General features: G+C 37.6%; 1 protein-coding gene across 5 annotated transcripts in view; it reads right to left on the reverse strand.

The window, feature by feature from the left end:
- The window catches only part of ADGRB3 (adhesion G protein-coupled receptor B3), a 466174-nt gene that overhangs the window by 82990 nt on the left and 355700 nt on the right, over nucleotides 1-27484 (reverse strand). For all 5 annotated transcript variants that reach the window (XM_056344433.1, XM_056344434.1, XM_056344432.1 and 2 more), the window contains 3 exons: nucleotides 18048-18174; nucleotides 16281-16384; nucleotides 12882-12984 (listed from right to left, as the gene is read on the reverse strand). In XM_056344433.1, coding sequence (XP_056200408.1) covers nucleotides 12882-12984; nucleotides 16281-16384; nucleotides 18048-18174 — 334 coding nt within the window. The remainder of the gene's footprint in view (nucleotides 1-12881; nucleotides 12985-16280; nucleotides 16385-18047; nucleotides 18175-27484) is intronic.

The following is a 27484-nucleotide window of genomic DNA, read 5'->3' on the forward strand; positions in this document are numbered from 1 at the left end:
TTGTACCCATCTGTATATGGAGGTTGCGACCTTTCTTTTCTGGTACATATTTCCCTGGCATACCAGCTTTTGAGGCCCACATATTGAACTGCTCTAATCTGCTCAGCGTGTGGGGTGCTTGGTGGGTAACACTTCCAGACCAGTTGGAAACCTCTGCTAATGCAAAAAACCAAATTAATTCCTTGATTCCACTCATGTGTGACTGTATAAGAGCAAAGTCTGTCCCCTTCACAACACTACTGCTTCTAGTACAGCTTTTCCCAGTAGGCTATAGTACCTCCCTTGTACTGCTGGGTGGAAACAGCATCTTTCTTGCTCCATTTTACCTGACAAGAGTTTCACATCCAGCCTTCTTCCTAACATCCACCGCTTCTCTGTACCAATTAACATTTCTAAGGTTAAAGTGCTCAGAAATGAAGGCTGAACCATCTTACTACAGCTGAAAGAGTCCTCACCACTTTCCCTCACTCCATGCGTCTCCAGGGGAGCTGGTGGATCTCGGTGTACTGACACTGAGAACAGAGGGCAAGGCTGATACATTACTGAAGCTTCTCCCTATGGGAGGGGTGAGTATGAAATAAGTTGAAGTTCTGACTGGAAGGAGAAATAAAATAAAAATGTTTATCTCTGTTGATAAATCAAATTGAAAATCTGTTGATGTTGGAAATACTCCCAGAGCCTTAATGATAGGTTTATTTTTATCAACAACAATAATTAATGATTAATGCTACATGTCTCTCAGATGCATCTTGGCAACTAAAATTAGCAAGTATAAAATGTTACATTTTAAATTCTATACTTAGCATGGATGCCTCCTCCTACAAAATCTCCCAGACTGTTCCCATGTCCATCATGCCCTGGATGGCATGTTATAGCCAAATTACCTTTGGAAAGTTCATCTGTATTCTCTCTGCTCCTCTGCTGGGAATTCCCTTAGTGGATGCTCTGTGATCTGCAAAGATCAGATAACTTTGCCTGCAGAGCCAACCGCTGAAATCAGTGCCATCCTCTGTGCACACAGCAGCATCTCCAAACCAATTGTACTGACAGGATTAGATCATTGTAGGAAAGCCATCTTCCCTTCCAGATGCCAGAAGGCACAACAGTTTTTAAATTTTAATTTTTTTTACTGTATTTGCAAACTGGATAATGTTTTATTATAGATCTATTATTATATTTTAGAAGCTACTGAAAATAAAAGCTTCTAATAGACCATGGTCAGAGAACCAGACTATCACAAGGGAATATTGTGCATATGGGTCTAACAGGAAGCCTGCAGAAGAAATACGCAAGGGACTGCACTGAAAGGCTACTTATTTTGTGCATTCAAAAGCATCCATTTTTTATTCCTTCTTCTTCAACACCACTTAGATAAATTCCTTCCAGAAGTTTAAGCTTTCATAGAGCACTAAAGAGATTTCTGCTCACCAGTTTCTAGGGGAGACAAGTGAATCCAAGTGACCCAAACCAGTCCTTCTAGCTGACACGTGATGACAGGTTTAAATATAGAGAACAGAAGGACCATGAGCTGAGATTAGTAAAGCCCATACAAATTCTTATTATTTAACACTAATACAGTGTAACACTAAGAGATACCAAAGTCTATTTGTGCTAGGTGCATTATACATGTAACTTGAATGGAAACCCTGCAAAGTGCTGCTTTGACAAACCTCAAAGTGCTTTTTTGGCTCTGCTTTGCTTATCATACCTATTCACTGAACTATTGAAACCTCAATGGTCTGAGACCTCCCGGGGCTCAAACACACAATCAAACCATCATGCCATAACAAATGTCAACTGAGCTATATCAATGACTGGTGTGCATGCTCCTAGCCATGACAACTGAAAGACAACACAATCTGGCTTAATTCTGATTTGTTTCAGGCTTTGCATTTGCTACTGGTAAAATATGTGCACAGGGATTAATGCCACAACTCAGCTTTGAAAGTTTCCTATTTGCAATTGACAATTTCCTAATAATTAAAAAAGACGCGTTGATTGTTTAATAGCTAAAGTTTAACTAGGACAGTTGTGTTCTTTAGGTACTCATGGAAGTGATTAAATCTTCCCACTAAGGTTTTAAAGTCTGACTAATATATTTTTACTGGTCTTAGGCACTGTTGAACCTTCTTTCCAAAAGGAAGAATCCTTTAGAAATGAATGGAAAAAGACACTTGATCAAGTTTAAACTCTTACACATTTGTTTCTGGAGTGATTTTATGGGATGAAGTATATGAATAGCTACAAGAGACAAATAGTCTAGCAGCAGTGCTTGTCCAGCATTAATGCTGCCTTGATATTGAGGTCTAACTATGATTCCCAGCAAAACCATTTTTCTTCCATTGTAACACAACTCTGTGGGATCATTCAGTTCACTAAAACATTATTACTAGTCTGTATTTACTTTAAAAGATAAGCAGTGCTAAAATTAAGGTTTTCTATCAATAATTAAATTGCTAACACTCAAGCCTGAATTCTGATTGACTTGACATGAGGATATGCAGTAAAAAACAGAGACTTGAAAGCCCTCAAATAGAAGAAGTGTAAAATCTCAATGCAAATAACAAGAGCTTTAAAATTAACTCCATCTTTTTAAGTCCAAGTTTCAATAGCTATAGGTTCTGACACATTGGGCTTTGTTGTCCTGTACGGCTCAGCTAAGCTTGTTAAGGAAGACATTCTCATTCTAGGTTTTTACCTAACTTCAAGTGGTATTCAAAGAATTACAAAACCATTTACATTTCCTAGCTTAAAGAAATTATTTAACAAATATGGGATAGGTTAGAGATATGACTTTTTATGAAATGAAGAGCATAGAGAACAAATTATACACCATGCTAATAAGTAGAGACAGATATGTAATCACTTACTAATGGAACAACATTTTGTGCCAACCTTATTCATACTTCCTTCCAACTGCTGGACTCCTTCTGTCAGATATATATCATTTTTCTTCAGAAGAGAGAGATACTAACATATTTTCCATCCTGTTTTTAAACCCAGAAGTCTAGTGCAAACTGAACTTTCTTGACATTTCAAAAATTCTATCAGTTTTAACAGCTTGAGGCCTTTTTATTACAAACATGTACATTTCCCTGCAGGGTTCTGGAAATCTTACAATTACATTCATTAAAAATGTCCATGATTATAGCCCAATGCGTGCTTCATAAATTTACCTTTACAGTTTCCTTTCAGGAATTATCCTGAGCATAATTTTCTATTGAATTCCACAAAACACCCACTTATTCATCCACCATGCCAGTTTTACAAAAATTGTGACAAAACCATCAGAAGAGAAAAATACTAGAACACAGTTATTGTCAATTTTTTCAGTACCAGGTTTGATGTCTATAGTATGACTCATTAAGACTCAACATAATAAGCATGTATGTCCATGAAAACAAATATAAAGAGGTCATGCTTCAGCAGCAGTCTAAAATTAAAGGCACTGCGTGCATTTTTTACTAGTACTAAGAGGATCTTCAGGTACATAATTTTGGGTCCCTAGCCATACCTAGGAGTCCCTCTGTTTGACAAGCTGAGCATCCCTTTCATGACAAAGTCCTAATATAATCTAAAGCACCTAACAACATCGTTTTTTCTCATGATGTAATAAATATGCTCAGGCCACACCTAGTGAATGCTGACTTCAACGAGTTCAGCACACAGTGACCACAGCTTCTTAGAAAGAAAAAGCAGGAAAGGTCAGAATTTCAGTCATCGTCTTTGGCTTTTCATCAGAATGTTGGTCTTGGTCTAGAACAGAGATTCGCATTCTGCTTGTCCCACTTCCTGTGAAATTTCGCTTACCATCACCTTGTAGAAAAGCTAGAAAGTGGAAATGAGAAAGAAACTCTATGCTTTTCCTGTTGAAGATTTGCTACCTGTAGCCCGGCAAACAAGATTCACAGGGAAAGAATGAAAAGAAACTTGGGATCTGCTCCTGTCATTTATTTTTTTTTTCTCCAAAGGCAGACAAATATAAAATGAATAAACAGGCCTGGACATAGACACTGGAACCCAAGACCTTAATCTTAACACCTAAGAACAATTATCATTTTCTAGGAAGTTTATTTTGGTAATTAAAGTCAATTGCAAATTAAGCTATCTAATAAGATACAGGGTAGGTTAACTCACAATCGCCCAGGGCAAAGCCTCTTGTACATCTTCAGTGCCTGGTTTTGGCTGCTGTTCAAACAGCATCCTGGACTAGTTTGATTTAATCTAGCAAAACATGATCCACTGGTTTTTTGGTGTTGTTTTTTTGGGTTTTTTTTCCAGTTGCTGCAAAAGCAAGAGGGACTCCAGCATGAAGAGTGAACTGATTCACTAGCAAGCTCTGTTTTCAGAACTGAGTGTACTTCAGCCATAAGTAAGAAGCACAAACCCTACGATTCATTTTCATACCGACTGTTAAACCACCTCTGCGCCTGAATCTCCCAGCTTCAATGTGACACTATTTCTAAGGCTTTAAATTAGAAGTAAACTTAGGGCTAGAGAATACTTTCATGTACAAGAATCACAGGACTGAGCCCATACCTTTTACAGAGTGATGTATGTGGTGGTTAAGGAAAGAATACTCATTTTACAGCTTCTGATCAAACCGGTCTAGGAATCAGACCAATCCAATAGTCATTCCCTTCTAAAACACTCTCATTGACTTGACTGCAAGATATAGGGGCCTAAAAACTCTGACCTAGGAGAATACAAGGAAAAAAATGTAAAAGTGTACAAATGAACTTCACAGTGCATGTCAAGGTTAAACCATACCATATGTTCCGAAAAATACAGACACAACAGGGAGTTGTAGGGAAGCATAAATAAAAACCACTGCAATAGGTAGATAATCTTTTGCACCAAATTTACACTACTGTTCCTTAAATGATAGTCTTTTAAAAGAGACTCTGTTTTGGAACGTGTTTCATTTTGTTACACAGAAAAAGTAATGATATAATAACTACTGTATAGGGCACAAGATTTACACCGCATTTACCTCAGAGTTGTATTTTTGGATGTATTCTTTTACCAGATATCTATATCAAAAATACCTTACTGCGCTTCTGTATCTGGTTTTTTGTTTGTTTTTTGTTTGGTTTTTTTTTTTTCCTGTGACAAATGGATTCTATGCCTATATTCCTAAAAATGGTAATCCACATAGGAAAATCCATGTAGGAAATTCATCTTTCATACTAGAATTAAAATGACTGAGTAGCTGAATGCTGATTTTTGGTGTTACTGTTGTGTTGGTTGGGTTGTGTTGCTGATTGTTGGTGTTACTGTTACATTATTACTTAAACTGTTTAGTCTTGTGAAGTCTATTCTTATGGTGTCTTCATTTAAAAATCCTTTTTACTATTATCACCTAGAAGTGCTTATGTTTTCCTCTTTATTAAAACTAAGACCATGTAAATAAAAGCAATGAACATTTAACTGTTTATAGGTTGATCTACTTTCCATTGACTGCTTTTCTGTTTCCACTGAAATTCAACAAAGAAGCAAAAGAGAAGTAGAAAAAAGGTGTGAAGCCCAAAATAGCTGCTTGAGTCATCAACAGATTGTCTGAAATTATTCAAACAGGTGTTTGTGAGAGAATGAGCTATTTTCCTCCAGGCTGCGAAGGTGAATTCTAGAAGGGAAAAAAGTACTCTAAACAGGTCCTGAAGAGCAAGGAGGAAAATGCCCACCATTTTGGGAAGAGTATGACAACAGAGGGTTACCTCAGGAAAGTCTGAGCTATGGGGGGGTTTTTTGTGATAAGGCAGAACACCAGAGAGACACATGCCAGCACTAAGCCCAGCACCACAACCAGGGAGGAGAGAGTAGACTACACCTGTGCAACATTCTTCAGCACACATGTGCAATGTGTGGTTGTTTAGGTGGGTGGGAGAAGAGACACTAGAGCTGGCACCAGTGTGAGTCATAGGTCAGACACAGTCTTTCATGGGTAAACTTCAATAAATTTTGGATTTCCAAACTAACACCACTTTTGCTTTTCAGAATAAAGCTCATTAAAATGAGCTCCAATAAAGTCTCTCACAATATTCTTGGAACCAGACTAGGAGGTCACAGTTGGATGAGTGGACAACTAGATGGATGAAAAACTGGATGGATGGTTGGCTTAGAGTACAATGGCTCATGGGTGCAATTTACCTGGAGACAGATAACAAGCAGAGTACTGCATGGGTCTATCCAGGGACCTATGTTTAATGTCATTGAGCTGGAATTGGCAGTGGAGTGCTTCTTCATATAGTTTGTAGATAACACCAAACTGGGGGACCACACCATTTGCCTAAGGGCATGGCTGCCATTCAGAGAGACCTAAACAGGTTGAAGGGATGGGCGGTGAGCTGAATGTGAGTCAGCAGTGACCTCTGGCAGCACAAATGGATGACTGCAGCTGGGGCTGCATTAAGAGAAGCACAACCATTAGGTTGAGGGATTGTCCTCCTCTGCTCAGCACTCATTAGTGTGTCTAGAATAGTGTGTCTAATACACTTGGATTGCCCAATACAAGGAAGACTTGATAAACTGTAGTGACTTTAACAGAGGCCACCAAGATGCTTGGGAGCTGGAACACGACTTGTGAAGAGAGACTAAGGAAGGTGGACTTGTTCAGCCTGGAGAAGACATGGCTTCAGGGGCATCTAACAGCAGTTGTCAGTGCCTGTAGAGAGGTCATTGAGAAGATGAAGCCAAGCTCTTCACAGTGATGTGTGGTGGGATGACAAGGGACAATGGGCATAAATTGAAACAAGAAGAGGTCCAGACTAGATAGATATATGGGAAAACATTTTAGCCATGAACACTGTCAAGCAGTGGATCAGCTTTCCCAAGGAAGTTGTGCAGTTTCCATGCCTTTTCAAGACTTGACTATATTAAGCCCTGAGCAAACCATTCTGACCTTACAGCTGACCCTGCCTTGAGAATGAGGTCAAAACAGATGATCTTCCAACCTGGACAATTCTGTGATTCTACAGTTCACAGAGCTCTTAAAAAGTTTCTGGGGATTGCAGGCAGAGAGTACATGCTATCTACCCAATTTCTTCCCCGTAACCCACTTACAATCAAAATGTCTGTTTTGTTTAGAAATAACAAACTGAATTAGAAAGTTGATGTATTTTGAGAATCAGACTGGCAGGCACTTTTGAGAAGAATGTTACTTTCTCCTCCGAGGCAGGTAACAGTAGCATGAGTGACAATGTTTATTGATCTTGGGTAAGAAAGATATGCTCCCAGAAGTTCTCATGAGAATCTAAATGCAGATAGTTAATTCAGCTGATGTTAATGGCTTTTGTCAGAATTTGGAGGGGTAAAAGAGTGTTGCTTAAACAGACCTACTCGTAATAAGAGTTGCTCAGTTAAGTGGACTTTTCTCCTGTTGTTTCTGAGTTCCCAAATACACAGCAGGCAGATGTTAAGGTGCAGTGCACTCTGACTGCTGGCCTATTTATTGGTGTGATTCTCTGATGGCTAACCCATAGCAGAGACTCTGTGGCTCAGCTGTTCAAAAAGCTATAACACAAAGAAAGAGACAACAATCAGCAGAGTAGGTGTTGATTTGGAAGTTGGGTACTGGCAAAAATAGAACATATTTTCCTGGGTTTCAGCTGCTTAAATGAGGGGTATTCCCCTGAAGTTCTCTGGGCAAGACCTGAAACACAGACTGCTACTGCCTGGCATACTAAATTCCCTGCTTCCTCATTGATTTTCTAACACAATCTTAATGCTGTGTTAGCATCATTTCTCTGTCCATTCCATCTGCTCTAGGTCTCCCTTGCTGTTTCCTAGGAGATATATTGCTACAATGCCTGCATCTGTAAGGCAGCAGCAGATATGGGGGCAAGAACCACATGGCTGGAGGCAGCATTAATACCACCTGAACATCTGCAGGTTCTCAGGGGATCCTGCCACCCACTGTTTCGCAAAACCGGAGGGAGCTCTAGTTAAACAGTTAGCTGCTTTAGAGCTTCAGAGTGCTGTGGGAATGGGAAGCTATGGCTTCTCAAATCCTTTACACTTCCATTTGCTTCTTTCAGCCTACAACCTCTATTTAAAAAACAAAAACAAAAACAAAAAAACCCTCAAAAACCAACCAACCAACCAACCAAACAAAAAACCTAAATTGGGGGTATTTTTGTCCAGTCAGCCTATTTAGTGAACACTTAAATCTTATTATTTACATAATTTTATGGGGGTTTTACTTGTTTACCATGCACTTATCAAAACTACTGATTGTTTATGTTATGTTCTTTAATTGGTCAGGACATGGCTTTTTCATATCCTTTCAGGTATGGTCTAAAAGACAAATTCCAAAATGTAATAGTAAGCATAATAAACTCAGTACTGCAATTAAACAGGGGTGACACAGCATATCAGGGTTGCTAAATCTTGCCTTGTGTCTTAACGTCTTCCTTGTTCTTCCCTTGGTAGGCACACATACAACTGAATATGGCTAACAAAATATACGAAGTCCTATAACATTTCTAAAAATATGCCTTTTTCTCACAAGTGACCCAAACTCTGTCAACAAACTCTTAAGTACACTCAGAAACAGATAATACAGAAAATAATTAACTTTTGCCCATATGTAGAATGAATTCCATGATTTATTTTAAACTGTGTTCATCTTTGCTTTCTTCACAGGAAAAATAGGTAAACAAGAACTTTTACATCAAATAGCTAATGTGTTTTTATTTAGGCAGAACTGTGAAAAAAATCAAGGTATTTTCTGAATGTATGGAAAGGAAAGAGAATTTATTAAAAAATCCACATAATGTTAATCAATAATGTATTTGGCGTAGAGAACCCATTCATTAAATGGGATCAGAAGCATAGTAAAGATTTATAGCTAAAGCATTAAAGGTTCAAATATAGAAGAAATACAACCATTTTTCTTGATGGCAAGAAGAACATTATGAAGCATAATACAGAAGAGTTACCTTACAGTGAAACCTACAAATCACTGATAGATATTTCCTCAAGGAAAACTGTCAGTCTCTTCATAGTAAATATATAACACTTTTGTAGATGTTAGAGACACCTCATAGTATTTGTGAAAGAACAGATATTTGAGATGTTAGGTTATATATGAAAAGTGTTACCCTTCCTTAGTTCAGAAGGCTTAATTTCAATGTTACAATGAAATTCAGCTGTTAAAGGGCTATCTCCAGTGTATCAATTGCATACCCTCAAATTTAAATACCATTATGTAGCTAACATTTAACACAGAAAACAAGAGACAGAAAGAAATACTAAAGTAAATTAATGTGCGTCTCATGCCTAGCATAACACCGAATATATTTAAGCACGATAATTAATTAATTTCATAATATTCTTATAAATTCAGCCCTCAGTGACCTGTATTTCAAAACAGGATCTGACAAAACAGAAATCTCTTACACAGTCTAAAACATTAAGAAGGCTTTGAACAAAGTTCTCCAATTTGAAAGGTTTGGGGAAACATTCTGAAAAAAGCAGAACATTTCTCAGCTGTGTCTTTCAATAAGATGCACAACACGTTTGGCTAAGAAGGAATAAAGGATCAAGGCTTTCCTGTTGACAAAAAGCTTTCTTGCTATCCCAATCCAGATCTTCTAAGAGACATCTACTCCCCTCCATGCCTCCCATCACAAACTATTCTACAGCAAGCTAAAAAGCCCAATGACCTAAACCTCTGGTATAATGTTGATATCCTCAAGTTACTGAAACTGGACAAAAAAATCACTTTTAAACAGGTAATATTAGAAATGGAAAAGCTATGGTAGCTTGAAAGAACGTAAACCACTTCTGCATGTCCTCTGAAAATAATTTGTCCATTTCTGCCTGTGGGAAATACCATGATCTTTTTTACTGAAAAGAGGCAGAACTTAGTTGGATCACATAGTCTTCACTAAAAGAAGCTTTTGTAAAAACATCGAGGATATACTCATCCTTCAAAGACTGAAGCTAAACCTGACATGCTAAGTATCTATAATTTACATAAACCAGAAAGAAAATAACAGAAAAGACCAAGAGACACAAATTTTTTTTCTTTGTCACAGATGTCAGTGGGCATACTAAAATGAACCACAGAATTTTCCTGGAGATTGAATAGCATTGAAATGAATAGAAGTAGTTGGTGTAGTGTTTAATGGAGACAGAGAAAACCACAAACTGAAAACAGACTGACAATATGCTGTTTGTTATAAATACACCTTCAGTACACTTACTTTACACACTGTTCAACTTTAAACTGGAATTCAGCTTTGATAACATTTACAAGCACCTATTCTCAAAGGGAATATACACAAATACAGAGCTGGGAACAATTCAAACTCAGAAGCAAAGCCAAACTAAAGCATGGAAAAAAGAGGCATTCTTCAAGTTTGTGAACAGCAGCATCATATGGACATTAACTAGGTGCCTCAATAATATGAGAATAGTACGAATAATATGAGCAGAGTACAGACTTGGCCTATCATAGTTCTCAAATTGTCTCTGATACATTAAAAAACCTGAGCTTATCTTCTTGTCATAACACACCACCTCAGCCTTTATTCAGGAAACAATTTCTGCTGACCTGAGTATTACATTGTCGTGATAAAGTATTCCCCAGATTCTCCCCAAATTTTAAGACAAGCACTAAACCCCCAAATGGTTTAATTTCTAGGCAATAATAAAATCTCAGAAACTAATCTAAAATGTTTTTTTCATCTTAAACCATAGGTAAGGACCCGATTTGCTTTCTGAAGTTCCCATTTACAGATTTAATTTTCCAGCTGAGCAAAATGAAAACATAATTTTTCCTACAGATGTCAGTATTGTAATCTAGCTCTGTGGACTGAAAATCAAACACTAGCTTCTTCTGGCCATATATGATCTTTGCAAATAAAAACTTCATAACTTGAATTCAAATACATCTAATGCCAAAACGCAACCCTACTTACAAACATACTGAAGTCATACCTGGATCTGACCACTTTAATTTGAATAGGCTTTTGCTAAACAGTGGCTTTCGCTGGCCATTTTGTGGATGGTGCATTCACATGTTGGAGCTACCATATATTCACATATCAGTGGACATAGTGCTAGAAAGATTTTTGGTCTGTAACAAGGAATATCTTCCTCTGTATAAAAAGTGTATTCTGCATTTGATCCATTAAAGGTACTCCCTGGCTGGAAGTTCCTGCATGGTACATATATCAAAAGCAAGACACGGACTCAAAAAGAAGACAAGTGTTGTAAAAGGTGGTATTTTATAGTCATATTTCAGGCCATATATTCAAAATGTAAATTTTGTGATGTGTTGTTTTTTTCTCTATTATTTCTTCTGAACACCTCCGTTTTTAGATCTGCTGTTCTCAGATGTAAGTCAATATAATATCACTGTACTTTCAGGAGTTCAGGAAGCAGATGTAAGGGAGCTCAAGGAGATTAAGATTAAAAGAAAGTAACTGGATTAAGAGCATGTTTTAGTCCAGAGTTCCCCGAGTCAAGCATCAGAGAAAGTCTGCCAGCATACCTAGAGAGCATGTTATCAAACACAGTCAAACTGATGCCCTCAAACCCTGATTCCGCAGTGGCTATATACACAGGAACTTTCAGCTGCTGAACCACATTTTTTCTTGAAATACGTAATAAAATAATACATATGACTATGTATGATGGTGCCGAATTCTAGGGAGGCTTAATCCTTCTGCACTCTGGCTCTCTGAAGTTGCTTGTGCATTTCTGACTTTTTTTCCCCTTAATAAAATCTGTAAGAGTAACATGAGTTTCTTCTGCAAACCCATATTTTTTTTGTTTGTACCTTTTCCAAAAAATTAAAGCATATTAATACCTTAATTTTAATAATTTTGTTAAATTATGTGTTGGAAATGACTGGTTTGGGTTTGTTTTACAAAGTACAGCTGTGTGACTTGCATTGAATTTATGTGACTTCTGGCAGCTAAACTTCTAAGCACACATTAAATTAATAACTATAGGAATAACTATAGGTGTGTTGTAGAAACAGCAGTTATCCTATAGCAGATGATGAATGTGTTTCACTAGATATTGGAAAAATTAAGATGAGCAGTGCATTATGTACTTTAATGCAGTGGGATATGGATAAAGAATTAGTTTACAGCTACTTGCTTACTACAGACCTCAACAGCATTTTATCACAGTGTCCTGTTCACTAATTACATCCTATTTTCTATTCCAAGCTATCATGTAGCCATAGTTAATTTGAAGCACTTATTGCCACCTCTGAAAGTTGCCTAGCATCACTAGGTACTGGGTGATGCCTCAAAACACTGACACAGCCCTGCTCTGCAGGAGAGGGACAAATAACAACTACGTTCAGAAAAAGTCCGAGGACAGATTAGTAATAAATCAGCAATATATCACTAAGCAAGGTATGCAGGGTTATTACTTTCTTATAGCTACATCAGTCAGAGATTTAACAGTCCTATATCTTGTTATGATGACTGTTTCTGCACATTTTCAAGAGTAGTACTCTAACTTCTAAGCAATTTCTACTTGCCTTTGAGTACCAGTGTGTTAATAAAAAGACAAAAACACTATAGGACAATCCTATTACAACTATTATAATGAATCGGAATGTGTGCTTTTGATGTTGAGTCTTTGAACTTTTTTGCTTTGAAATTTAGTTACAAAACATAGAAGTCTACCACAGAGAACACAGATTATCCAGAGGGAACAATACCAACAGGGATTTTTTGAGGGGGAAAAAAGCCTACAAAAGACAGTAAATATTTCCCTTGTCTGTTAATATTTTTTTTTAAAAAGCCAAGTCCTATGAGTATAGGACTAAATGGATGTAATTATTTTAAGCTAAACACAAGTAAAACAAAGTTATCAATATTTAAGGGCAAATTTAATAGAATCCATCATCATACCTTGTTATGTGTCTGAGTTTGTCCAACCAGGATAAGGATATTTGATGAGATAATAGACAGGCAGAAATTTATTAGGATTATTGACCTCTCAGATCTGATGTACCTGTTCAAATAAACAAAGAGAGGGTACAGCTTTTCCAAAAGGAAAACAACTAGTAAGTCATACAAAGCTTTGATGCAATTCTTGCATTAAATATTGGAGGTACTCTGAAAGGTAAGAGCTCTCCTTCAAGTGCTCAAAAAGAGTATCAGGGAGCTATCACATTACAGACATAACAACCATGATATTTTGATATCTGTTCTGCAATTCCCTCTTAGTATCCTGGTATATTTTAAAAATAATTATCAATGTTTCTTTTAAAAACTGCTGGCAACACAGTTCTAACTCCATACTGATAATAACGGGCTTGCATGCATTCAATGTCAGGAACTTCTTATGCTCCCTGCTCATCCCTGGGAATATCCACAGCTGGAATAGACACTCACAATAACTAACTTCAGCAAAAATATGGTGATTTACATAAACAGAAGATGTGGTTCATGATGCATAAGTAAGATGCAGGTTTGTTGATGATACTATGCCAGTGCATTTTGGAACATGTTATCCGGATAACGATAACATTAATCTTGAAGTTCCACCACATTTACAAAATAATTTATATGAAGAAACAATAATACTGTAATATCTTCACCTTCATAAAATCTAATGCCAAAAAATAGCTGTTTGTGCAGAAAGATTAAATTATAGCAGTAAGCATCACAGTCTCTCTTGCAAACTTACCGTACTCATTTTACAAGTAAGTTTAACATGAAAAAGTCAAATAGTCTTATCACCTATTTCCCTACAAGACACTAATGCTCTGATTTTTCTATATATGGCCTTTTACGTGCTGTAAGACAGAAAGAGCATGGTTATGGTTTCAAGTGAAGTACCTTACTGACCTGATTTTCATAGCTGCTACCAGAGTAAATGTTGACTAATGAAGTAAGTGAAAGGTAAGGGTGCTCCATTCCTCTGAAGACCATGCCATATTCTATGACCTATACTATATGCTTCTCACTGGAGCTTAGTTAATATTGCTGTCTCTTCCTGAGCTGTACACCCATCGCTGACACTCTGAGGAGGTCATAGCAAAGGGTGCTGAATGCATGAGAAATGCTGAACTTTGAACATGAGATGAATTGTAGTTGCTTATTCTCAGCTCTACACAACATCACTACGTTTTTTAGTTAACAGACAAAACAATCCTAGTACCACAACCCACATTTTTCCTTAAAATATAAATGTTTTTAAGATTAGTTCTATCTGTTTGCAATCAAATACAGAAAGTCTAGTGCCTTCGAATGCACAGTCAGTATGCTTCTACTTCCCAACTCGTTAACTATTGATTCACCTGGGGTGGTTCCCAACACTGAGTATCTATAGATTATAAAGGATCTTAGTGTTTGAGTAAATATAGTGCAAGCAGGAGCTCATAGCATTGACACAAACAGGGAAGGTCTTAGTGTTTCTGCCAGCCTGCTATTGATGAAAGGAAGGGAAGGGAAGGGAAGGGAAGGGAAGGGAAGGGAAGGGAAGGGAAGGGAAGGGAAGGGAAGGGAAGGGAAGGGAAGGGAAGGGAAGGGAAGGGAAGGGAAGGGAAGGGAAGGGAAGGGAAGGGAAGGGAAGGGAATATTAGATTGACAATGAATTTATTTTTCATTTTGAATTTTCAGTTGGGTAGATCAAATCAATCAACCATAACAGAATGCTCAGACAGGCCTTCTTTTGACCAGAATACTTCTACCTTATATCACTTCTAAACAGGCCCTGCCATTCAGAGGGAAGGTGGGTGTTCCAAAATATAAATAGAGACATAAAGCCAAAATATCAATTTTATCCCTACCCCCATATTTATATATATATATATATAAAAAGCATATATACATAAAATCTTCATTGTCTGGATTCTCACTATAGCTGGTTGCTACGTGCTCTTGAGACATGTGTTGAAGGCAAATCTTAATGATTCAAATGACAGGCCACTCTGTTGTCATACTACTTTCAAAATATCTTACTGATAGAACATTGAGATCTATATGAGGTACCTTTTCTTCAGCTGGATGCAGAACCTGCACTAGTTCCATAACTTACCATATACATTTTTTTCTCTGCTTGAAAGTTACCATAATCATAGAATCATAGACTGATTTGGGTTGGAAGGGACCTTTAAAGATCATCTAACCCCAACTCCCCCGTCACAGGCAGGGACACCTTCCACTAGACCAGGTTGCTCAAAGCCCCATCCAACTTGACCTTGACCTCTTCCAGGGACGGGACCTCCACAACTTCTCTGGGCAACCTGTGCCAGTGTCTCACCACCTTCACTGTAAAAAATTTCTTCCTTACATTTAATCTAAATAATGGAGAACATCAGTTCCACTGAGCATGACAGTATTTCCATCCAAGTGCTAAATATATCAGGGACTGCAAAAATAACATTATAATTCTTCAGATGGGAATTATATCCTGAAATAATCTCATTCTTAGCTTTGACAGACAAGAGCTGTTAATTTTTATACTTGTACATATAACTTATGTAACTCGATATTCTATATTTATTACATATATTTTTAATCCTGTGAGTCTCTGTGGCTACATAAGAGAATGAAAGAGATTAGGGTGTAAAATTATCATGCTCCTTTTAAAAGCAAAGTTTTATTGGTTAAGTTTATGTTACCCTAAAAACTATTGTTTTTTCCCTGTGTTTCTTCTTACTTGCATAAGAACTTGTTTTTCTTTTACTATGGAAAAAAAGCTATATGAGAACCCATGTTCACTGTTAAAAAATATTTTTTATTTACATGACTTTTCCTCATACTTCTCTACTTCTACACTAAGACATCATGCTATTTCTCATCACAACTCAAATTAATTTACTTCATAAATATCTATTGTACTTTTAAGTCAATATATTATTTTAATAGAGTTAACTCAGGATGGAAAGAAAGTCTATTACTGGAATGTAGAACCACACTATTTGAGACTACTTAATTTTGTGACCTTCATTGAAACTTATACATGAATTTGATAAACTCAAAACCATTTGACTGAACCTCCCTAAATCTGCAATATCTGGCGTGGCACTTTAATATGTCATTTTTATCACATAGAAGTTTTGTATTAAAATGTAAATGGAGGAAAAACAGTCAAAGGTATAGGCCAGAAGCCTCACATGAAACATGTCATATAGAAGAATCCTGTAAAATATTATTTGGCACTATGAATACCCCACTGAAAGAACAATACCATTCACACTGAGGTGGGGAAAGAGAAGAGCACCTAATGTGCTCTTTAAATATTAATTCAACTTTATATAACTATGCATTCACATTCAGCTTTGTCCATCCATTACATACCTCCATAGCGCTGCATAGACAACTGCTAAGGTGATCAAGGCCAAGCATGAAAGACCACTGCCTACTATTAAGGTCACTGAGGGTGTACCAGATGATTCCATGATCTGTAGGTTACAACAGACAACCATGAAGAAAAAAATCCTCCAGCAATTAAAACAATCAAAAAAAAAACCAACCCAACAAAAGCAAAATGATAAAAGCAGTCACACTGTCACAGATAGCTTTAGTAATATTACTTATGAAGCAGAAATCAACTTAATTCCAAAACTGATCCATACATAACTCTGAGATCTGCTTAATTATTGGTACATTCCTCAGGGACCTTTGAGCTTTAAAATGTCTTGCAATACCTGCATGACATTTTGAGAAATAAAGTTGTAATATTACAATGTAATAGGAGACTGTGATGTTAGCAGAAGTTTAAACTACTTCTCAGATAAAATTAATTAAAAGATATATTTCTCTTGAGAAACAGCAATGTTTAGAATTGTGTGTTAAACAAACAGCTTGGTTTCACTGTAATGTATTAAAGATCATGTGGTAATTTGTCCCAGAATTCGATTCATGCTTGTTGCAGAATTACCAAACTTTCTGACTTTTAATAACTTTGACTTCAATCCACTATTCTCACATGCTTAATTTCCTTGGGCCTCTGTCTAGAAGGAGTGGCAAGATATCTATGGCAACAATATCACAAGCTTTCTGTAAAGAAGCTTCAAATTTAAAATTATTTAACTTATACTCTGTGTATTAATAAAAAATGAAAATAAATAAATGACCTTGAAAATCCCTGCTGTAAAAGAAACTATTATCGCCAAATATCAGGTAAGGTTTTTCCTCCATATGTGAATGTGCTTATGGTCTGAAATTGACATGGTATTTGCTAATACAAATGGAAAAAAGATAGATCTAAAAGTTTTAAAAGATACCGTGCCTGGTTTACCAAAAAGCTTTTTAGAGCCTCAGGGATGTATTGTAAATTACGTTTATCAAGATACCTTTTGTCACCCAAATAGGAGGTAAGACTGATGTACTTTTAGGCCAGATCTCAGGGAGAAAGTAACGTTTTATTTCAACCACTTTGTTCCAAACTGATCTACTTTGCTGTTAAAAAGAGTCTGAACATATGCTTCCAAAACCAGGAAAATCATGCTTTAGCAGGATAACTTCACAAATATTTGCTTTTTAGCTATTTTTGCATTCAATAATATTGGGAGTGTTTGCTTGTACACTTAATGTTGCCTCTTTCTCATGAAAACTTGATTATTTTTCTTACATCATATCAACAGACTACACAGAATATCTGTGCTGAAAATGTCCAATGCAGATCTGCAATCTGTTTAACTACAGTATCTAGGGTTTTCCTACCAAGAGCAGTAATAAAGCCCTGTACATTCCCCTGGAAAGGCTTGCAACCTTTAAAAAAGCTTGTTGAGTGGATAATTGTTCAATACAAAAGTTTTCAACACATTTGCATCACAATTAGAAGGCTTTCTCTGAGAAATTCAGAGCCTGAGAGCATGCAAATTTCACTAGGATTTAGTTATATCATAGAATCTGGAATTCATTTCTCTGAGACACTGTAGACACCAGGAGACCGACGTTTGCCTACCTGCGATATTAAACAATTGCTCAATGCAACGTCTGAAATATACCTGAGAGGAAAGCTCGACCAGCTACCCCCCCCAGCCCCCCGCAGCCCCCCCGCTATTGCCTTTTGCATTAAAACTGGATTTTCCTCCCCCACCACCCCCCTTTGTTACTTACTATTTCTCTAGGTTGCTGAGCCAAAATGGCGAAGGTAGAGAGACGATCACATAAGCATTTCGTATGGGATGCATCGGTAAGCACAGTTTTACATCCCTGGGTGGACCAGGTTCCCAAAGAGTCGTTCCTGCAAAGGAGAGAGGGGGGGGTGGGGGTGGGGGAAATGGGGATAATTACGCCTGACGGCCAATTCCGTGCGGAGAAAACGCAGTTTAACCGCGAGGAGAGTGTAGTCTAGTTCCCGGACAGCGGAGAGGTACTTGTTGTGGGGCAGGACCGGCCCCGGCGCCCCCGCGGCGCGGCGCGGCCGGGCGGGGAGCGGGCGCGGAGCGGGGCGGCGCGGGGCGGCGCGGAGCTGTCCGGCGCGGCGGTGCTGACCGTCCGGCCGCTGCGCTGCGCTGCGCGGAGCCCCGCCAGCCGCGGCAGCAGCCGCCCCCTGCGCTGCCAGCCACCTCCGAGCCTCCACAGAGCACTGCGAAAAACTCATCGGGGGAAGTGGGGGAGGCTTGCTCGCGCTCTCGCTCTCGCTCATTCTCTCTCTCTCTCTCTCTTTTCCTACCGGCTCTGTTTCTGGCCCTTTTGTAAAAAATGTGGTGGTCGGTAGTTGTAGTGTCTTTTTTTCACACACACCCTCCGCCCCCCCAGCCCCCCCTCCCCCCTCTTTCGTGTGTGTGGCTAGGTTAAAGGCATATGGTTCCCAAACGCCTGTCTGGGTTATGCCAATTGGACCGGGAAATGCCGGATCTTCTGTTCTGACGTCTATTTTTGCTGAGGATATTTGATTTTTTTTGTTGTTGTTTTTAGTGATCAGCCTTAGAAATTTCACCCTGGAAACGGCAGCATCAGATGCCTCCAACTCTTGCCTTAGCTCCAGCAGAGGGGTGGATTTCAGTACAGCAGCACACAACATCACCAAAGAGACACGAGTTCGCCCTCCAGACATCACTCAATCAACTCGCCTTTCCCCAGCTCCCTCCCCCTTCCTGATTTCTTTTTCTTGGGGTGGCAGCAACACGCTAACCCCAAGCCAAAGCGATCATTTGCTGACACTTTCCACCAACCGCCCCTAAACAAAACAAGATGATTAACACAGCCCCCGAATTCAATTAGACATTCAATATGCTAATGCGAGGTCTGAAACCCACCCCAGCAGAACAATAAAAATGGTATCAACCCACGTTTTCTTTGTGCAGGCAAAGAGAGTGAGGGAGAGACAAAAAATCATTTCTCCTTTTTTCTGAACTGCGGGGGGGGGGGGGGGGGGAAATAATTTCTACAGGAAAAAGGGGTGGGTTGCAACTAAAGCAAACCTATTATCTATTATGTGTCATGTTTAGAGAACAACAACTGGGTTTCTTTCTTCTTTCCCCCCCTCCTTTCATGTCCAGGGAGCAACTGCAGCGACTCTGCTGCCAGCAGCAGTGCGCGCGCTGTCAATTCCTGTCCATTTCACCTCAGGTCACTAAATGACTTGAAAAAAGAAAAACGAAGGTGGGAGAAACAAGGTGGGGGAATAATAATAATTTCCGGGCCCTCTGATCACCCTTGTTTCACCTCTTCTGCCTTGACAACCCACCTCTGTAAGTGATTCTACATGCCAGGGCCCTCATGCAAAGGCAATTTGTTATCCCAAGCCTGCTCTTAGAGAGCAGTTCACCCCAGCCAACCTCGGCATTTTGCACCACTAGTTTTTGAACACACACCAGATGTAACCCTTACACACTATTGTCTTCAGAACAGTATCCTGTAATAAACAAAACAAACAGCAACCGAGGGAAACAATTGAGAGAAAATCATGAATTCCTCAAGCCACTAAAGCTGCCTGTTAGCTTTCCTTCACAAATTGTGTCTTTCAGAGAGCCACAGGCTAAATCAACTTCCACTTTGAAAAACATAGTTACATATTCTAAATTCTGAAGCATTATCTTCTGGACAACTTAACCAATCTATTTTATTAGCTTTCCTGTCTCTTATTTTATTGTGACACATATTTAAGGGCATATGAAATGCATTTATCTGGGCTGATTAAATATTAAATAACAATAGCTTAAGAGAAATTGATGTGTTTTAAAACAAAAGGATGTTATTATTCATCCTGAGAATAAGATTTAATATATTCATCCTGAGAATAAGATTTAATATATTGAATCCACTCTATGCTGAAAAGTGCTGGATGCACAATGCATACAAGTTAGCACTAAATCCTTGCAGATGCTGTCCAAAACATAGAGTTAGACAAGTTCTATTTATAAAAGATAGAAAACACAGAGACTGATTTAATTTAAAACCAATCATCTGTTACAATTATAATTATATTTAAATTAGTATAAATCATGGGCAGTTCACTAGGTTTAGAGGGGTTCATGCTATTCTTCAGGTCACTTGTGCAAATACAAAATTCCATCATACAGTAACTGAGAAGCTCACTGTTGTACTGTATCACCAGGTATTACAAATACACTCCACCTTTTTGTACTTCTTGAATACTAATGAAAATTTCAGAGGAATTTCCAAAAGCGCTCTGAAATGAAGAAAATGCTCTAACTGAATATAACAATATGACATCCATTGACATGGCGGGAGCAGAGTCAGTCTAGTATTGACTCTTTTTACATCTCTGTTCATTTTTTCAATGGTACACTTCACTTTCTTGCCTAGCAGCATTATATTTGAATATGTACCAGATGAAAATTCAGTGATTAAATATGGTCTCTCTTTTCTAACCAATGCAGTTAAAAAATAATAATAATAAAGCATCTTTAATAAATATATTTGTAGTCTGTTGAAATAATGGCTGACAGAAGCTGTGCAGAATGTTATACTAAGCCCATGAAGGAGACATGTAACAATGAGCAGAATCCAGAAAAGAAGTGTTACTGCAATTTATTGCACACTGCTCATGCATGCAAAACAGTAAATGTATGATTATAAACTCACTCAGAGATGCTGGACTTTTCACTTGCTGACATAAAATCAGTATTTCTTTTTAGGTATAAAGTAGATAAGGGATGGAAATATGAAGATAAATGATTGTATCATATTTAGTACATCTCAATGCTATAGTTTTTATGAAGTCCTCCATCTATGATCTGTCTCTCTTATAATGCAACTCTTCTGGGCCAGTCATAATCTGCCTCATATTTGAAAGGTTGTTTTCCTTTTTGGTGTGATTTTCTTTGACTACATGTCTAACATTTAGGGTTATCATATGAATATGCAAAAGGGCACCTATTAGTCCTGTGGATCTTTCTTGTTATGCAGAAACCTATAAAAGTGTGACAGGTACTATTAACACATGCTCTATTTATATCAAGGAAAATTATCAAACTGAAAATAGGTAGCAAATATAGATGTAGGATCATGCCCATTATTGACAATTTTGTACAGTTTCGCTGAGCTACAGATGATTTAATCAACCTGGCAGAATTCCCATGATATAAGCATAGGAATTCCCAAGGATAGATTCACCATTGCAGATCCTGTGTCATCCTGCAGCTGAGGCAGGGGAGAAAGCAGGGGGAGCAGAGAAGCAGGGGGAAAAGTCTAAGTAGGATGTAATACGGGCCCATAAATTTACGGCTAATATGGCAAAAGCACCAAAAAAACATCAGCTCAAACATTTGCCTGTAAGTGTGTCCTTCTCAGAATAGCGTTACAGTTAGAGGAATACTGGAGTGTCTTTTTAAATGCCTTTCAGAGTTTAATGTAAACTTCTTAGTTCTAATCAAGAATTGTGAACATACTGTGCAATAAAAATGATGGCCAAATGATGTACAGAAAAGTATTTCAATTGTGTATGATACAGAAGAAATAAAGTGAATTTTACTCTTTAAAATGTATTATGCAATATTGCATGATATATAAAAGTGATGCTCACTACTGAAAACAATGATATGACTGTCTCAGATATTGAAATGGAAATGTAGTTTATAGGATAGGAGCATTTCAGTAGAATAAAAAAATCATTCACAGACACGACTGCCAATCTGACACAGACTGATGATGAAGCCATGTTTACTATGCTAGCAACTATGTTCCCATTATTTTGCAGTATTTTTCTTGGTCTCAATACACAGTTTACCACTTACTATTGACATAATTTGTTAAAATTAATAATATACATATCTTACTAATTACATTGTTTTGTCTACTCTAACATATTGATGAATAAAGATCAGCTCTGACATTGCTATTAAAACCCCTCACTTAGTAAAAGACTTCACCTCATATCGTACACTGTCCATACCTTATTAGTTTATTTTGAAGAATTTTTTTCAAATGAAATATTTTTTTTGAGGGAGATACTGTGAAACAGAGAAAAAGGAAGTTAACGATACCGTTCACTATTTTCTTCCATACTGGCAACTAGTGATCCAAATAGTTGCCAGGGTTTTGATCATCATGAATGAAAAGCTAACATCTTGGCTATACATATATGATGGTAGCATACTTTAGTAGTTTCTCCGATGATTGATATCTGTTCTTAAAGTAGGGTGAGAAACCTGTTTGACCATTAAGTTACATTACTTAAATAACAGCAAGAAGCTATTAATTAAGTATTTAATAACAGCTTTGTAGAAAGTAAACTACACAGAAGTTAAAAAATTAAAATATCATTTCTCTTGAGATAATTTTAATTCTCCCTACTTCTTGGGCAAGTATTCCCCCCCCCCCCCCCGTTCAACTAGATGCTGGTTTTCCTTTAGGGCAAACTTTGGTACTCTAACTCTATTCTCAGTAAAGAATGACATATAATGATGAGAAGCATATGGAAAATGCAGACATAAGAATTTTTTAGCCTAGCAAAAGATAGGAAAGAAGCTCGTAGCTGTTATGAGTAGCAGATTATGTACATCATTGTGCCTGTTCAGATGTGCTGGCTGGCACATTAGTGAAGATAAAGTCCTCCTAACACCTGCTTACTGCTTTACACCTGGACTCAAAATCCCAGGGAAGCCATAGGGAAAGCTCAACTGCAGGAGTCTCTTTTCAGTTGTGCGTGTCCATATGTCTGAGACTTGACCTAACCCTTAGTAAGCATAATTTCTACCGTGATCAATCTTATCTCCACCAGTAGTATATGGCAACATCTGGTTTATATCCATAGTTTTTCCTAAAGTAAAAAAAAAAAAAAAAAAAAGGAAATAAAGAAAAAGAAACAAAAACAACAAAAAAAACCCCACAATGGAAAGGTAGATGCAAAAACACTTTGTTTAATTCATACATTAAACGTAGTTTAACAAAGTATTGTTTACTCTGATATTGTTAATATGATTAACATTATGTGATTATGACTTAGGGGTTTTTTTCCCCTCACAGGATTTAGAAAAACTAATGCATGAAATCATGGAAATGAAAAGAAATAGAGTGGACAAAAATAACTGCCTTATGACTGCATGTCTAAAATACTGCAAATGTCCCAAAAAGGATGTCTGGATTTGTGTGGTGTCAGAAGAAAAAGCTGGGTGATTAATGTCTTGCAACTGGATTTCCAATAGAATACTATGGGAGGTTTGTTTTCCTAAAGAATAAGGCCACTTTTCCAATTCAAGCATTGAATTGTTTATTATTCCTCAATGAGAAACTTGTGATTTTTTTTTTCACCAAGAAAAGTAGAAATCTTTGAAAAAATAATTTTCTTGCTGATCTTTATATGAAAATTAAATCCTATCTGAATAATTCTTTTGTAAAACAAATGTGCATCTGGGCTGGAAACCAAGTTTTATTCCAATGTGATTTGAACCAGATAAGATATTAAACCCTAAAAAGTAGGTTTTATAACCGAGCTGTTGTAGTTATAAGCATACACAGTTACATTAATTTTCTAATAATGTACAACTCATAGAAGGTCTGAGGGAAGATCAGGAATTGCTTTGGTTATCAGTTTGACTACTATATACAAATGACTCATCAAAAGGGAAGCTAAGGAAGTGAGCATTAATGCTTGGGGGAACATTTTCTTACTCTTTATAACTTGCCTGTCCATACAGTTTAGGGCATGATCTAGCACACAGTGTGCATAAGCTGTGCTATAATCAATAGTTGCCCTGGAATTAGTGTACTGCAAGTGTGCAAAAGTGTAAAAGGAAAAGAATTTCTAAAGGACTGATATTACAAAAATGGGATGAGACAAATACTAGGGGGTTCCTGCCTCCCTGCTGTATAATTCTTGTTTACTGGTGCTCTGTACTACTGCTATAACACATACTTACCACTATTAAACTTACAGGATCCATTAATTTTTTTGAACAACATCAGACAAACTACAGTCATTCAGCTCTGTTTCTGTGTTTTAAAGAGCCTAATGGATGGACATTTAGTCAAGAGCATTCTCCCCCCTTTCCCAAGATTATAGAGGAAATCTCCTAAGAGGATGAGTATTGGTGCATAAAAAAAGTCAAGGAAAACCAATCACTTTCCATAGCTTCATCTCTGTCTGACCCTGTAGATGCACTCTGATAAAGCAGAGCAGGATTAAGTTTTGGACGATCCTCCTTATGTACACACTGCCAAAAGATGTAGGTATCTGCTGAGGATTTATGAGAACTATGACTTCTTTCCCTGTGGACCGCCAGAATGAATGGAGCAGACAAAAGGCTACACTCCCCCTCCAGGATATCTTGTCCCAAGATGATGATTTCCTAGAAACTACAGAAAGCAACAGAGTGAAATTTCTTATTTTCATACAAGCAATAATGGAAGCAAACTGGTCAACTTCACCACAAATTCTACAGCGAATTGCCATCTCCCATCCTTCCTAATGAGGTCTCATTTATTGTCAGTCTGTACTCTTATTTTATCTTTCATTTCAATACATTTTTGCTGATTTTGTTCACTGTAAAAGGGAGATATACCTGATAATGCTGAGTGACCAAGGCAAAAAGGATCATGTCACATTTTGCAAGCATGCATGACTTAACTGTGGGTACATTAAGAGATCAGGATCTTCATTTAAGCTGCTGTCTGATATATTTGGCTTCTTGGGGCAAAGTCATATAGAGACTTGCTATGCTAAAATGTATGTTGTCAAAGTAGTAATTTTAGTATTGTTTTGGATATGTATAAAATTGCTCAGTTTTAGTTAGGTTAATTTTATATGATAACATTAGATATGTTTCAGTCTTAATAAAATCAGTAAAATATTTCATATTTGTTTGTTCAGGATATAAATATTTACATAGATTTATGGTGATCTAAGGAAAAATTGTAGTGTTCTCCCAGTGATCAACCTATGAAACCCTTCACACCATACTATTATTCACAGGTGCTCCTAGCAAAAGCGATCCTTGAAAACTGTATATTGTCAGGGACTGGAAAAGATTGGGGGCTCTAAAGTTTATCCTGGAAATTAAGAATGTCAAAGCCTGGACCAGGGTTGCAGCTATCATTAATGTTTCTTCCAAATGACAAGATCAGCAATAAAGCAAAGTTTCATTAGTTCAAGTTTCAAGGCCAGCTATGACCGGCAGGGAGAGGAACAAATGTGAAAGGGAATTAATGAGGGGAAGACCGGAGGCTGGGCTTCCCTTACTGTTACTGTTATAACATCCTATGCTATTCTAGATTGAATGGACAGATAAAATGAAAAACAGCCTCCTCAGAGAGTGCTTTGAGTTAGGTTCCAGAGATTCCAACTATAATGCAAGAAGAAAGTTAATCCACAAAATGAGAATGGCAGAAGAAAACATGTTAAGTGGTCAGGCACTGAAAGGATGCTCATTGCTCTGGTGATGCAAAACAGAGCTGAGCTCACTTTTGAAGCTAGATGTGTACATGATACCTTTCAAAACCTGAAGTTGGGTTCACTTTGAAGATGGAAAACAGAGAGTCCCCCTGTTATGTAACAACTCAGTGGCTGTGAGATAGAAAAGGTGTTAAGACTTCCTTCTCTGCATGAGGGATGTTGAATAGATATTTTGCCGCTGATGACCTAATCCCAGACTACAGTATATTGTGGAGTGAGTGTACCCTCACAAATTCTTGGTGAAGCAGGTGCTTAGTGAACAGAACTATACATTGGGCCAGAAGGTGAAGCAAAGCATGGACTTTGTAGCCCTGCTGCAAGAAGACAGGGATTGGCACCTGCATTCCAGTTCCTGCTCCATTCAGTATTACTTGTTCAGCAGACTGAGTATTCGAACATCAGTTACATGTTCTCTGAAGATCCTCAGGTTTTGTACATGTTCCTTCATATCTTAGCTGCATGATTAAGAAACCTCCTGGTTGTCAGCCTCTCCTCCGCTGTATCTTATGATGCCATGTGCTGCTCCTACACAGTCCTACTGTGTATCCTACAGCTCTGATACCTGTGGGTTCCCTGAAGAACACACTGTGGAGCTATGGCAACTGGAGCTAATTTGTTTCAGTGTCCAATTTCAAAGAAAGAAGTAAAGGGTTTTTTTCTGTCTGATTTACACTTTGAAAATAAACTTAACTCAAGCCAGGCTGGGATAAAACAAACAAACAAACAAAAATAGGGCAGTTACTTTTGTTTATAAAACACAAAAAATGAGATAAAATAAAACTGGCATTCGTTCTGCTCACACAAGGATATGTCAGCAGTATGTCTCCCCTTTTATCCAGCTGTTATTCTTCAAGATTTTCTAAACATTCAGTTTATAAAGAGTTCTGTATACGTTAGGCCTCAGGCCTCTTGTGCAAGACACTTGCTTTTTATAACTAATCCTCTTTTGTAAGTCCTCCCCAGGAGTCTAAATAGATCTAATCTGTTTTTCCTCACATGCATTGATTTCTTTCTTATTTGTGAGATAATCTGACCATCCGTCTTAATTAAAATAAGTATTTTTTTTCTTCCTTAGAGATGTCTCTTTGTTAGATGTTATCTTGTGTACCTGACTGGCTAATTAACGACTGCTTCAATAAGAGTAATGCTTATCTCCCTATTCTCTCTTTGGTGAGTCAGAGTGTACACTGACTGAACCAAGACAAAATCTTTTATTGGTTATCAGGCTACACATTAAAAACACATTTGATACAAATTCCTGAATAGGACAAAGGCATATAGTTTGCTATTGTCTTGTGACTGGGATCAGACGCATAGTAATTAGCTGGTTTAAGGTGACAAGGGGTTTGTAGTGACTGATGTTTAATATCTTTGGTTGGGTACCCTTTCTTCAGTGAAAACCTTAACTACAGATTGTAAAAGTGAGCAGTCTTCCCATTTCAGACAATCAATATTACTTATAATATGAAAGAATAGGACTAATGGTGAACAGAGGGCATTCAAGAAGCTTTCTTACTCCGTAGTGCCCTACAGCCTGGAGAATTGGTCATTCCTCCTGAAAAGGTTCTGAATTTTGCAAGCACAGATGAGATCTTACCTTGGGTAAGTCTCACCTGTCCTGCGTGCATTTTCTAATCATTGAACTATTGGACGAAAGAACTATAGTACAGGCCTTCATACATGTGCTGTCCAT

Source organism: Falco biarmicus, chromosome 6 (genome assembly GCF_023638135.1).
Source record: "Falco biarmicus isolate bFalBia1 chromosome 6, bFalBia1.pri, whole genome shotgun sequence".
NCBI classification, from domain to species: domain Eukaryota; kingdom Metazoa; phylum Chordata; class Aves; order Falconiformes; family Falconidae; genus Falco; species Falco biarmicus.